Here is a 14,803-nt window from a genome sequence, read left to right on the forward strand (position 1 = left end):
TAACATTCACAATGAGCATAACACAGGTGCGTAGGAGTGTTATGCGTCTTCCCCCGATGCCTACAATCCGTGATATTGTTCGACTATATAAGTTACGAGCGATAAAGCAGTTGTCGCAGAATTTTTTAATGGAGGAACGTTTAATTGATAAAATAGTAAAAGCAGCTGGGAAGATACATGGAGGCCAAGTTTGTGAAGTAGGGCCAGGACCTGGAGGTATTACACGCTCTATTTTGAAGCGAGATGTAAGTCATCTAGTTGTCATTGAAAAGGATCGGAGATTTATCCCGTCACTAGAGGTAAGCTGATTTCTCTTCCAAAATATAAGTGTGAAGTAAGTAATATGCATTAATATCTAGGGAAGGAAAATCCTAGATTCCTTACCTTCCGTCCTAGAAGTAACAATATCATAACAAGTCCTTTTCGGGATCAAAAGATCCAATATATTTCATTCAATTAAAAATTTTCTTGTAGGCCTTATATCTGCAGAACTACATATATAGTAGTGTACCCAAACCCAAACTGTCACTTAACTCAGAATGTTGTGTTTATTCCGTAGAAAATACGAAAACTCGATTTAGGGGCCGTTCAAAAGTTTTGTGGCTTCTGGTCCGAAAACTAATTATTGGCCGAGATCGTAATTTTTTAATCCATTTTTACCCGAAAATTCTTGTTTCAATACTTCTCCCGCTACTCTACCAAAACGTGGTAATGATTCCTTACCTTTTGTAAAAACCCAACCTTAGCTATAAAATCTTTGTAAAAAGAAAATAAGTAACAAAACAGTAGAAAACAAAAGAGAAAACTTAGTACTCACCGCATCAATTTATCACGATCCTCATTACCAGCTTCCATGAGTCTGAAAATGGTTTAAAAAAATAAGAAGTAAAGATCATATGGAAAGGTGAAGGGATTTAAAGATACTTACTGAAAGCAACTGCAGAACTTATCACAAAATATTGTCGCATATGAACCAGGTTTGATGACGGCAAACTAGTCACTGTTTGTTCACTGTTTTTTAGTGACTAACTTTGCATTGATCATAGTCCTTTGGCTTTTGTGACGTGAAGTTTTGCAGTTGCTTTCACTTTTCATCTTTAAGTTTCACGTCACACGGTTATGCCGGATAGGCTAAAGGAGACAGTGATGATGACAAATGAATGATATGGTGGAATGAAGAAAGTGAGAGGAAACGGGAGAACCCCGAGAAAACCCACGCACACGGTGTTTCTCCACCAGAAAGCTCACTTGGCGCGAACTGGGATCAAACCAAGAACCCAGGCACCAGAGATGAACGCTATACCACTGAGCCGCCGCGGCTGAAGTTTATTAAGACTGTTAAAAAAAAAAAAAAAACAGCATTGTATAGAAAGCAGTACAGTAGTATGGAGTTTTACATTTTGATGTTATCGATGTACTGTTAATTCCGAAATTTTCTTCCGATCTGCCGTTAATTTCGAAATACAATATAAGAATTGAAGGTAATGAGTACATCCTTGCTGTTGACAAATTTACAATTAACGGTACATCGGAAGAAAATTTCTAAACACCAAAATGTGAAATTCCAAAGTGCTTTCTAACAGCTTTCCATATGGTACTGTTTCATAAATCCGTTATATATTTACCCTGTTGTCAGTATGTCCATCCAGGAAACAGAAAATCTCAAGAACTACTTGATGGATTCTCATCAATTTTGGGTAGGGTGTAGAGCAGGTATGTCAAACTCAAGTTATACATTGGGCCAAATCAACGACGGGCCACTTCTCAGAGCAAAATGATACATTATATTTTGATGTAACGAAATTTAATATTGATAAATTCTTAAATAGTTAACATCTTATTGGTACTTTTTATCAAACTAATATACATTTTGACAAATGTAATAATTATGCTGTCTGTCAACAGTTAAGTCGTACGTGCCACGTAATTTTTTATTCATTAAATCATTAAAAAAATATTCGAATAGGGATGAAAAAATTACACACAGGCATAAAACAAGAAAAAAAAATACTAAATAGCCAATGAAACATTATTGAATTACACTTACATTACTGGTTTTTCGTTGAGAATTGGCATCGTTTTCGGGAAACAAGAATTTCAATGTCAGCTACTTGATTCTGTAAAGATACTATTTTCAGGATGGAAGACAAATGCTCTGCTGTAAGTCTTGATGTATGAGGAGTTTTGTTCGTGTTCATAAAAGAAAAATAATTGCTCACAGAGGTAGATGGCTAGTATTCTCGCAACAAATTGTCGCATTGCAGGGTATTGATTTGGCAAATAACAAAAGAACTTAGGGATTCCTATTTCATTATATTTGTCTATCAACACAGAATTGCACTGAACTTCAATCAGGGGTCGCGGTGGCTCAGTATTAGAGTGTTCACCTCCGGTGCTTGAGGTCCCTGGTTCGATCCCAGCTCGTGCCGTATGGACTTTGTGGTGGACAAACATCGTGCTCGTGGGTTTCCTCGGGGTTCTCCCGTTTCCTCCCACTTTCTTCATTCCACCATTTCATTCATTTCTCATAATCACCGTCTCCTTTAGCCTAACCGGCATAACTGTGGGACGTAAACCTCAAAGATTTCATTTCATTTCATTTGAACTTCAATCAGTTCTATTGGGATGTTGTTATCTGCCTTTTGAACGTCAAAAGATAATGTAACACTAAACAAAGAGAAATCACTCTCACACGATTCGAAATCGTGAAACCTATTCTGAAAGTCATTGATTAATTCCTTTATGTGAGAACCATAATGGGTGAAATCATAATCACTGTGAGACTTCTTGATATCCTGGCAGGTAGGAAAATGAATTAAACCGCCACTGATATTCTGCCCTTCCCAAAACCTGAGTTTAATATAAATGCCTTAATTTTGTCATACAAGAAAATTACAACCTGGTTTTTCCCTTGTAACATCAAATTTAAGTCGTTTCAATGCTCTGTTACGTGCACCATAAAGGCCAAATCCTGTACCCAAGTATCATCATAAAGTTTGTCAGGTGATTAGCCTTTCATTTCCAAGAACATTTTGATTTCTTCCTTAAGAGGCCAAACCCGCTTTAAATACTGTAACATAAAAGCCAACGAACCTCTGCATAGTATGGTAGACTCTCAAATTCACAAGCAAGATTGTATTTTGCAAGAGACTAATTACTTCACGAAAGATGTCCCCATCGGTTGTTGTATTTTTAAGAGAAACTATGACCAGTAATTCCTCAGTTATATTTAACTCATTATCATATGTCCAAATAAGCGAATTTAATTGTGCCACACCACAAACATATGTACTTTTATCGACTGCAATAGAATATGACGTGAAACTTTTAACTTCTGTCAACAACTGCTCACTTAAATTAGTAGTAATATCATCAACCCTCTCCGCAACAGTAATTTTTACGACAAGGAAATGTTTTTTTTTTTGAAAGTTTAAACTTTATCAGAACATAAAATTTCAGCGGTTTTTACAAATTCACTTTCACTAAAACATTTAGGATTCTTTGCTATAAGTTCCGCAATGCAATGATATAGCTTGCTTTGAAACGGCATCATTGTCCCGACTTGCCGAGAACAGCCTTAAAATCGCACAATTTATCTTCTCTTGACTTCTCTTTATATTGGTCCTATTTTGCAAGATGTATTTGGTCATATTGGATGGACACCTTATATTGTATTCTTTTGGCGCGATTATAGTTTGTCTACAGATCAAACAAATAGTTTTACCCTTAATTTCGCAATAGAAATAAAGGATTTCCCATTTTTCTTGAAAAACACTGCGCTCACTTTTTTTTTTTTTTTTTGGTGTGTGTGTGGAGGGGGGGTTGTGGTTGAAAGTTTTGATAATGACATATTCCTTAGAAATTTACTGTAAAACACAGGAAAACTGTTTGCTTAGGTAAGCTAATGGCTAGCGCAGCGAGGTAGACTTACACACGATCACTACAATTCATACAAACTCCGCATTGTGTGAAAAGACACTGATCTCGGCTATGTTAAAAGTTGAGACTGAAAGTAGAAACTTGGGTGCACAAGTCACTGACGGTACAGACAACAATTCACAACGCCCTGCAGGGGTGGAAATTGGACAAGGTTGTGACGACCCAGTCCAATCCTTGTCCTCGAATTTATTTTCGTTCTTTAAGAGGGGAGACTAAGTGGAGAAGTAATCACAGAAGTGCCGCAAGCAATCAGTTCACTCATTGTCGCCAAGAAAATGTTTTTAAAAAGTATTTTTTTTCTTCATAAAAAAGTTAGGAAGAATCTTTTTCTTCCAGAAAGTAAAAACTAAATACGGATCACTGGGCAATTTTGATACAGGAAAAACTTGAAGCAGCCAAATAGGACGGCGGGCCGCAAAGCACGGGTTCCAGGGTCGCATATTTTGACATGCCTGATGTAGAGAGTTAAAAGTTAGAAGTTGAAGTTCGTAGACGGAGATGATATTCAAACCAAAATTGTTAGAAACAAGCCATAGATAGATAGCTATAGATATACAGGAATAGGAATATTTTAAAGAAACGCATGCTTTAGTGCACTGAACAGTATACGACAAGAGTGAAAAGTAAGAAGAATACTTGAAAGGCTTTCCAAAACTGTAGATGTGATGAATTCGGCATACGAGCTGCAGGATGGCATACGAGCATGCTTGTATCAGGGTTCTTACTTGTCAGGGTAGTCAAGGAGAATTCAGGGGAAATGGTGCAGGTCAGGGAAGATCAGGGGAAAAAGACTGGAAATTAGGGGAAATTTTATAAAATGTATTTTTTCTAACATGAATTATACACCAATTTCAGCTTAGCCATTATATGGGACGTTGCTCAGATTTTTATGGGAGGTAAGTAGGATGTACGTATGAGCAATTGATTACTATTTGTCTTTATATAGTAAATGTTCTAATATACAAATGTTCTAATATATAAATATTCACCGTTATTTATTTCTTATTTATATGTGAACATCATCCGATACCTGTCATGAAAGTCAGTGAATTTCCTGTCAAAGGTCAGGGAAAGTCAGGGAAATAGATTTCTCCAGATCAGTAGAAACCCTTTATATAGATAACACGTTCGTGCATCTAGTGTTTTATATCTGATTTTATACTAGCTTAGCCTTTAAATTTTAAAACAGCTCTCACCTTTAGACGTATTAGTTGATAGTTCTTTCCCTTATAAAATTCAAGTCTAGATGGGATCATGAATAAACAGTCGAAAGATGTTTCTAATAAACTAAAGTACGATGATATGTTTAGAATTGTTTTTGCATTGTATTCATTAGACTGTTTTTAATTAATTAATTTTATTTATCTATTAATTTTTCAGTTGGTGTCCGATGCAGCAAATGGACGCATGAAAATTATAATAGGCGACGTTATGTCGTTTAACATGGAAAAAATGTTTGCAGAAGATAGTCGAGTGCCTTGGGAGAGTCATCCTCCGAATATTCATATTATTGGAAATTTACCTTTTAATGTGTCCACTCCACTTATTATCAGATGGCTTGAAGCAATATCAGAAAGGTATGGTGTGTTACTGTTATTATTTGTATATTTTGAGCACTGATGACCAGTTTATAAATACACTGCTGGCCAGGACAACTTAAAAACCATACGTGGGACAATTTTTCGTTATCCTCGCCATCTAGCGCAACGTTTTACTGAATGTGCATCTTTTTTGATTCTGTTCTGTTCTGCGTATTCTGCTTATTGTGTTTCATGAGTCTAGGTATGGCATCCCAGGTTTGATCCCAGCTCGCACCAGATGGGCTTTGGATAGAACCTCACTAAAAGTGAAAACACAAGGTAACCATTGTACAAGGTAACCAAAAAAGTTCTTGCCGTTCTACAGCAGTAATAAACAAAGCAATACAGTGAGCGGTACATACCTTCAGGTTTCGAAGTAATCTTTGTCAACATCCAACACCTTGTACCAACGTTCCTGCAGTTGCATAATACCCTGGTGATAAAACTCGGCTGTCGTGGATGCAGAGAAGTCCGTGACTGCGTTCCGCAGGTCTCCCTCATTTGCGAAGGATCTCCCACGAAGGTGGTTATCGAAGGAATGAAACACGTTGAAATCTGTTTGCGCAAGATCCGGTGAATATAGTGCATGGCGCAGTGTTTCCCATCCAAGTTGCTGAAGGATTTCACGGGTCCCCTACCACATGTGGCTTGGTATTGTCGTGCAGAACAGCACTCCCTCGCGATTCACCAATGCCGACTCCTTCTGCCGCAATGCACGGTGCGCCCTCTGCAACTGTTGAGGGTAGAGGTGAGCAGTGATAGTTTAACCAGGTGGAATGAGCTCGAATACACCACTTGCGGATAATTTCACCACACAGAGAGCATAACCTTTCGTGAGTACAGAGGCGGTTTTGAGGTGTGAGGAACAGGGTCACGTGGCGATAACCAAATCTGGTACGCTTGAGAATGTCATAGAGGACCCACTTTTCATCCCAGTGAGCAAGCGATGGATGTGGTCAGGTGCCGAGTGAGCAAGAACAGGCTATCACTCGTGTTCCTTGTTGGCTGCCAACAATGTGTGGAGTACCCACTTGTTTAACTTGTATGACTTTATCATCCCATGCGTGTGCAGTCTGACTGTTTTAGCGGAAACCTGGAACCTTTTTATAAGTTCATCAACACCCTATGCTCCACGATTGGTGCTTTCAGAGCCTCGTCATCCAACACATATGGTCGTCTACTGGGAGTTCATCCGAAAGACTCACATCTCCTGAACTGAATTTCTGGAACCAATGCCTGGCGGTACATTCATTCATGGCATTCTCCCCATATGCCCTTTCAATTCTATATGCTGCTCACCAAATGGTAAAGTGAAAATAATACGTTAAGATATAGCTCACTAGTTGTCTAGCATATTTTTTACAATATCGAGGTATGTGAAAAAAGAAACTTTGAGTTGTTGGGTATTGCGTCGTTAATGAACACCAAGGTTATGAAGGATATGACGTACTTATAGCGTGGGCTCTGAGCCATGACGGGCTTGAACCGGGCAGGGTTGGCAAAAACCATGGTTTTTATTTAAAAAAAAAAAACAAAAAAACGGGTTTTCTGGTTTAAACCAGGTTTTTTTTTTTTTGGTTTAAACCAGGTTTTTATGGTTTAAATAATTTGCTCTATATATTCATATCATATATGGATAGAAATAAGTTTGTTTCGCCTTGATGTTATTATGCAACAACTGGGTTATGCTGGAAGAGGTCACATAAGCTTAAAGCGGAATAAAAACCGCTTCTCGAGTTACATCCGAGAGAAATTGTCCTCCATTTGAACTCGGAACCAGGACTAATTGGCCACAAATGCGATACGTCTGCCGAATCACTCACGAAGGAATCCTGATAAAAATACGTTGTACTGATCTTTACATGCTTCTTAATATAACTATCAAGAGCCATTTCAGAAGGACAAAAAGATAAACAGTTGCACAAGTGAAACCATTACACAGAATTACATATGAACAATTTCAAAGTACTACGGAGTACAGAAGAACTAATTTAGTTCAAGTTAGTTAACAACGACTTTTATTGGTCTAAATTAAAGAAATACACCGACTTAATCTGCATATCAATAAGAAAAGTGAATAAAGATACGAATTATTTGAGTCCACTTTGGCTCAGACTCATTTATACATAAATAGATACCAAAGATACTTATTTCACTAAATGCCTTTCGTGGGGTCTGTATGACCCCCCCCCACACACAAAGTACGGCATTTTCGATATATTTTATCAATAGTAAACATTGAAACGAAACAATATTTAGAATTTTTCTTCGATTGCAATTACATAACAATAATAACAACTACAAAAAAATCACAAAATAATCATTTATAAACTTTAAAAAAAAGTTGCTTTTGTAGTATAATCTTTTTGAGTAATGAATGGGGAATTTAGGTCTGAATATAATACGAATAATATACGGTAGTGAAACGTGATAACCCACAAATGTGTGTTCATCAAGATTTTACAAACACTTACATTTTTGCGAACATTTTTTGTTTTTTTTTTTGGTTTAAACCAGTTGGTTTTTTTGAAAATAACAGCTGGTTTAAACCATGGTTTAAACCACCTTGGTTTAAACCAGCCAACCCTGGAACCGGGTATAATTGGTTGATGCACAGATCATGATGAAAGATCAATTCTAACAGTAGAGTCCGTTTCCCACCACAGTATCACACCTCCAAGAAAGCTGTATTAGGCTAGCGATATATTGACCAGAGAACAGGATAGTCAAGGCTAGGCAGAGATCTGAGCGCGTTGACCGTGTGTCTCAATCACAGTGTTGGAGAAGGCTTTGTTATATAGTTCACAGCAGTGGCGTGTCGTGACACTTTGATGATTGTTACCGGTTGTTGATATTACAAGTACGTATCTCCAGTTTTTCAATATCAGAAAATCTAGTAATTTTTTCCCCAGCGTATCAATCATTTTAAAATATAGACATTGGCAACGATTTTTAGGGGGGGGGGGCAAATCCCACTTCAATTGCATTGATCTTTCTGAAAGGTGTGGCTCTTCAGGTTCTTCCATTTTTTTTTTTTTTTTTTTTTTTTTTTTTTTTTTTTTTTTTTTTTACTAAATATAATCGAAACTGTCTCTCAATGATCTTAGATATTGTTAATCTGTTTTCTTTCTCCAGTAACTTACACCATGAATTTTCTTTTGTAAGATATTGAATAAGAATTATTTTCTTGATCCTATAGAATAAAACAGTTCAAATAAAAAATTGAAGTCAAAATTTTGAAGGGTTTGATAGTATTTTGCTGCACAAACTCTGGTTTGAGAATCCCATTCGTCGATGTTTTCGTCATAGATTTAGAGAGTCCTAACAGTTCATGTTTAAAGCTATACATCACATCATTTATCCTTCTTCTAACACATGGGCTGAAAAGTCCCGGGCCTAACAAAGAAAACACCGTTTTTTTGGTTCAAAATTAGCTTTATTCATCAACGTAATCTCCATGAAGAGCAACGCAATCAGTCCAGCGCCGCTCTAACATTTCAATACCACTTTTGTAGAACGATTTATCTTTTGCCTCAAAATAGGCCTCAGTTGCAGCGATAACCTCTTCATTCGTGCGAAATTTCTTACCGGCGAGCATTTTTTTTCAGGTCTGCGAACAGCCAGTAGTCGCTGGGAGCCAAATCTGGCGAATACGGTGGATGTGGGAGCAATTCGAAGTTCAATTCATGTAGTTTTGCCATTGTTTTGATTGACTTGTGACACGGTGCGTTGTCTTGATGATACAAAAGTTTTTTCTTTGCCATATGCGGTCGTTTCTTTGCAATTTCGGCCTTCAAACGCTCCAATAACGCTATATAATAGTCACTGTTAATGGTATGTCCTTTCTCAAGATAGTCGATGAAGATTACACCACGCACATCCCAAAATACCGAGGCCATAACCTTGCCAGCCGATTGTTGTGCTTCGGGCGCTTTGGACGCGGTTCACCAGTTGCTGTCCACTCAGATGCCGATCGTTTTGATTCCGGAGTGAAGTGATGGATCCATGTTTCATCGATTGTCACATATCGACGCAAAAATTCCGGTTTGTTACGTTTAAACATGGCCAAACACTGCTCAGAAGCATCAACACGTTCTTGTTTTTGGTCAACAGTGAGCAAACGCGGCACCCACTTTGAACAGAGCTTTCTCATAGTCAAATGCTCATGCAATATAAAGCCAACACGTTCTTTTGATATCTTTACGATGTCAGCTAACTCACGCACCTTCACTTTTCGATCATTCAAAACAAGTTTGTGGATTTTTTTTATGTTTTCTGATGTTACTGCCTCATTTGGACGTCCACTGCGTTCTGCATCATCGGTGTCTCTACGACCACGTTTGAAGTCAGCAAACCAACGTTTTATTGTTGTTTCTGATGGAGCGGAGTCCCCATAACACTTTTCAAGCCATTGCTTCGCTTGAACGGTATTTTTTCCCATCAAGAAGCAGTGTAAAATTAAAACACGAAATTGTTTTTGATCCATTGTTTTGAAACTAACACAAGTAGGGTCACTCTTAGCACAATAACTCACAGACGAATGAATAGAATATCATGAAATTCTCACAGCTGTCTTGTGAAGGTTCGTATTCACTGAAAACAAGGTGACTGCAATACAACTAGCGCCATCTATGTGTTAGGCCCGGGACTTTTCAGCCCATGTGTTATAGTTCCACCTTGTGTTTGAGGCTATTGGGATACTTTTGTTGACTACATAGTCCAAATCATCTGTTCTTTTTGAAGACTTTGAGAAAAAAGAAGCAAATCACAACATAGTTTAAAAAAAAACTTACACCCTTTTGTATAGTCAACGGAAAAACTAAATTAAGTGTATGGGCATAACAGTGAAAAATTTAGTCTTCTTTATATCTCTGTTTAACAAGAGGCTGCAGCTTCCTACCTCACCAACCATAACTGAAGCTCCATCGTACGTTTGAGCAACAAGTTTTCCGTATTGAAAATTAATCAGACGCTCAAACACAACTTGAGACAGTCAAACTACGATATGGTGAAAACGATTGTACACTTCTTTTTCAACACATCAAACTGCATCAAAGTGTAAATTCAACTACTAGGCTAGAGGCTAGAGCTGGAAATTTGCTGAATCGAAAGTATTCTATACTAAATTAAAAACAAAATATTTTCAACTTGATTAGCATAAATCCTAAATAATAATAAGTATTCGAATTAGAAGGAGCACGGGGAAACATCTTTACTTCTCCCTAATTATCATTACTATTCCCCACTTGCTCTTGAAACAGTTCACATATAGCACAATGTGTTTCATCGATGGGCATTCCTGTACATTTAATGACAAACAACAGAGATTGACTCTTTGTTATTTCAGGTGCGAAACAACTGCCATCTAATTTTTTCTACCATTTAAACAAAAATAAAATCTCAATAATAATAATAATAATAATAATAATAATAATAATAATAATAATAATAATAATAAATTCCTATAGATCAAATTAACAGTCAATAAGAAACTATTGAATCAAAGCAAACCTACTGTATAATAAATTTGTTTGTTAGAATATCATATTTAATATATTCTTGTTCTCTGTTGGTATATTATTCAAATTTAAAGAAAAAGTATTAACATACAGTCATGCGAAAACGATATATTAACATATAAATAATAAATGCATTTCGGAACATAGTCTCACAGTAGATGTTTAATTCTATTACTATGAAAAACCTGCTATTTTTATTTGAAATTGTATACGGTAGTGTCAAGACAATGAAATAACCTTACGAAATCGGAAATTACAGCTAAGTTTCCATGTCAGCTCAGCTCGATCCTCTGTAGCAAGGCGAGAGGAGAGCGAGTAGAATAACCATGCTAATGATATTCTAGATTCTCCTTGTGTTGACAGGGAACGTTCCTATTTTTTCCTGATCCACTCAGCCGAACGGTAACATAAAGGGCCATTCCGCAAGTCCAAATACGAGCGCCAAGGATGCTTCTGGCTGGCACGCTGAAAGGTGCTACTGGAGTGACTGACCGCTATCGGGGTTCTCGTTACCTCTGAAATCTGCGGTATCAACAACAGTATGTTCCTGTTTGGCGCTAGCATGTTATGTTCATTCACATCGTAAATGCGGCATAGGGCGTCCGAACTTTTTTTTTTTTAAAAAAAAGAAAGAAAGAAAACGAATATGTAAACATCTTCGCGTGTTGATGATGAAATTTAAAGACTAATAAAAACAACGGAAAACTGTCATATTTTTACCGTTACCGCCGGTAACAGCGGTAATATGCACTACACGCCCCTGGTTCACAGTTTCCTATCTTACTGAGCATCGGATTGTGTGGTCAGTATGCTGCTAGCCTTACATGACCACGTCATAGCTCAACATGAAGAACGTAAGCAGCTGAACGTGAGACCTGATATAAATAGTTTGGTCAAGGATTTTAACATCCACCACTAAGACTATATGAAACATTGACGTAAAAAGAAATCCAAAATACGTACACTTCCAGTCGGTCAAATTTTTATCTCCCACTAAAGACGGAAACACTTAACTATTAAGCCATGATACAATCCCAGATGCAATATGAACCACACGTGTTTCCGGTAGGGGTTAAACCTTGCAACGAGAACGTTCGTTTAATGTTCGTGTGTATCCGTCTTTAGGGTGAAAATGCTTTTAAATATCGCATAAGCCAGGAAAGAAGAAGAAGAATATAAAAGGTAGCTAAAATATTCCGATTAATATTGATTTATCTGTTGTTTATTCTAAGCATGTATGTTGATTGTTATTATTAAACGGTTTTTATAGCAACGAATCACAGGAACTAAAGACTTTTTTAATTTATTATAGGTGTGATACAATGAATAAGAACGTCGAACTAGAAGGACATGTGTAAGTTTTGTGTTATGTATAAGCCAAATATTTACAATATATTGGACTATACATAACACAAATATTTTTTTAAGTGCTTCTGTGTGTTTAGATGATTGTTGAGAGTTATATATGCATTTTGTTGCACCTGGTACATTAGCTAAAGTATTAAACTGACTATTTTCTCCTTTGTAGGAAGAGAAACGTTCTTGTGAAGAATTTTTATTGTTAGTTGAATTATCATTTTGTTCTAGTAAGAAAAGAAAACTAATTTTTGTTGTTTTGTCTGCATTCAATCTACTATCTAATTAAAAAAAGAAAAAGAAAAGAAAAGATTATACTGAAATGTTCCAAATTGAAATGAGCTATAACTCTTTAACATTTGAGTGATACATCTTTTCAGTATTATTTACTGGGATTGATTGATATTCTTGAGGAGATAGTTGAATCCCAAAGTTCCATCTTCATGACCTAGCCGCCGCCTCTTTTTCCCTGGGGATGTTTTTCAGATTTTGAAACTCATTTTTCCTTAGTTGTGCATTAATATTCTGTCTGTAATTAGGTTTAATTGTGAAAAAAGATTTCCTTTTGTACTAGGAATGAACCCTATGTTATTTGTGAGAGAGAGAGAGCTGTGTTTTTTAAGTCTACCTACAATACTATTCGCTTGATTAAATCATAGACCTCACACTGACATCATCATCATCATCATCTCGATTAGTTTGACGCAGCTTTCCACCCTTCACTACCCTGAGCCAGACTTTTACTTTTCTTTGTAGCTTTTCTTCCCCTACATATCGTGTATTATTTGGTTCGTATATTTCAACTGTGGCCTTCCTCTAAATATTTCTCCTTCTGCAATTTCCTCCATAGCTGCTAGCACGATTCCTCCATGTCCCATAATGTGACCAATCATCCTATCTTGTCTTTTCTAAGAGTTCTTTCGAGGCTAAGTGGTTAGCGTACGCGCCTCTAGCGTGGGAAATCCGGCTTCCCGGCGGGAGCACATGTGGTTTGAATTCCACGTTAATCAGTAGGTCCACGTCTCATATAGCCTTGCTGCTGAAAGGGACGCTAAACTTAAAATCAACTCAACTCATCTCAACTTGTCTTTTTGAAATTTTGTTAAATATACTTCTTTTTAATTCTACTATTTCCAATTCTCTCTTGGGAGGCACGGTGGCTCAGTGGTAGAGCATTTTGCTTCTGGTGCGTGAGATCCCTGGTGTGATCCCCCGCCAGGTAAGTTTGTGGTGAACAACATCATGACGTAGTTTTTTTTTTTTCGGGGTACTCCCATCTTCCACATTTTTATTCCATCAATTCTTCGATAACCATTCAGGTGCCTTAATCATCCGTTTCCTTAGCCTAAAAGGCACAATCGTAGGACGTTACACTGAAAGATTTCATTTCATTTTTTTCCCAATACTCTCTTATTTGATACGTTGTCCATCCCTCTAATTTTCATCATTTTTCTATAGCACCTCATTTCAAAGGCTTCCATTCGTCGTTTATCCTCTTTTCCTAGTCTCTGATCCATACAGTGCACACACTACACATTCTTTAACCAGCCTTTTCTTTAGTTCTATGCTGATGCTGCAGGTTAGAAACTTTTGTTTTTCTTCAAATGTTTCTTTTCCTGGGCTATTCTGGATCTTACATCTTGTTTGTACTTGTTATCGCTCGTTATTTTACTCCCCAAAAGTAACAGAATTCCTGCACTTCTTCCATCAGGTGGTCTCCTATTTTGATTTTCATTTTTCTCATTTGTTTTCTAGCGCGTCTCATAACTTTTGTGGTTTTATGTGCCATTGTCGTAAATTGCATTATGCGCTTCTACTTACACCTTTCCTCACATCAGTCCGCTTCATTTGGGATCATTGTTACAAGTTGTATCTTCGTGATTAGAACCACACTTTTTACAGATTTCTATTTATAGTGATGATATTATTATTATTAGTAGTAGTAGTAGTAGTAGTGGTAGTAGTAGTAGTAGTAGTAGTTGTTGTTGTTGTTAATAATAATAATAATAATAACAACCATAACCATCCAACCTAACCTTTACAACCGGTTGTAGGTCTACGACAAAGTTTTCTCTGCACGAACATATTTGTTGTTATTTTTTGAATAAGTCTCTCGTTCATATATTTGGTCATACTTTAAAATATGAAAATAATTAGAAACTATATAAAGTATCAACTTTCAGAAAGAATGCATGGTCTTATGGAAGAGTCCAATTAACATTGACGTTTCAGAAGGAAGTGGCAGAACGAATGGTAGCACCCATTGGTTGGAACCAAAGATGCAGGCTTTCTGTAATGTGTCAAAACTGGTGTAAAGTTGATCATAAATTTACAATTCCTGGTAAGTATAGGAGAGTTCTTTTATTATAAAATGTTCTCTTTACACAGTACTGTGTAATGTGTTGTTGA

The 14,803-nt window shown here is 36.9% G+C and overlaps 1 protein-coding gene across 1 annotated transcript in view; it reads left to right on the forward strand.

The window, feature by feature from the left end:
* The first annotated feature begins 11 nt into the window (after nucleotides 1-11).
* Nucleotides 12-14,803, forward strand: part of mtTFB1 (mitochondrial transcription factor B1) — a 59,285-nt gene continuing 44,493 nt past the window's right edge. Inside the window, exons 1-3 of the mRNA XM_081746214.1 lie at nucleotides 12-299; nucleotides 5,320-5,516; nucleotides 14,578-14,735. Coding sequence (XP_081602340.1) covers nucleotides 12-299; nucleotides 5,320-5,516; nucleotides 14,578-14,735 — 643 coding nt within the window. The remainder of the gene's footprint in view (nucleotides 300-5,319; nucleotides 5,517-14,577; nucleotides 14,736-14,803) is intronic.

The sequence above is a fragment of the Thermobia domestica genome, chromosome 18, assembly GCF_964235325.1.
Source record: "Thermobia domestica chromosome 18, izTheDome1.hap1.1, whole genome shotgun sequence".
NCBI lineage: Eukaryota > Metazoa > Arthropoda > Insecta > Zygentoma > Lepismatidae > Thermobia > Thermobia domestica.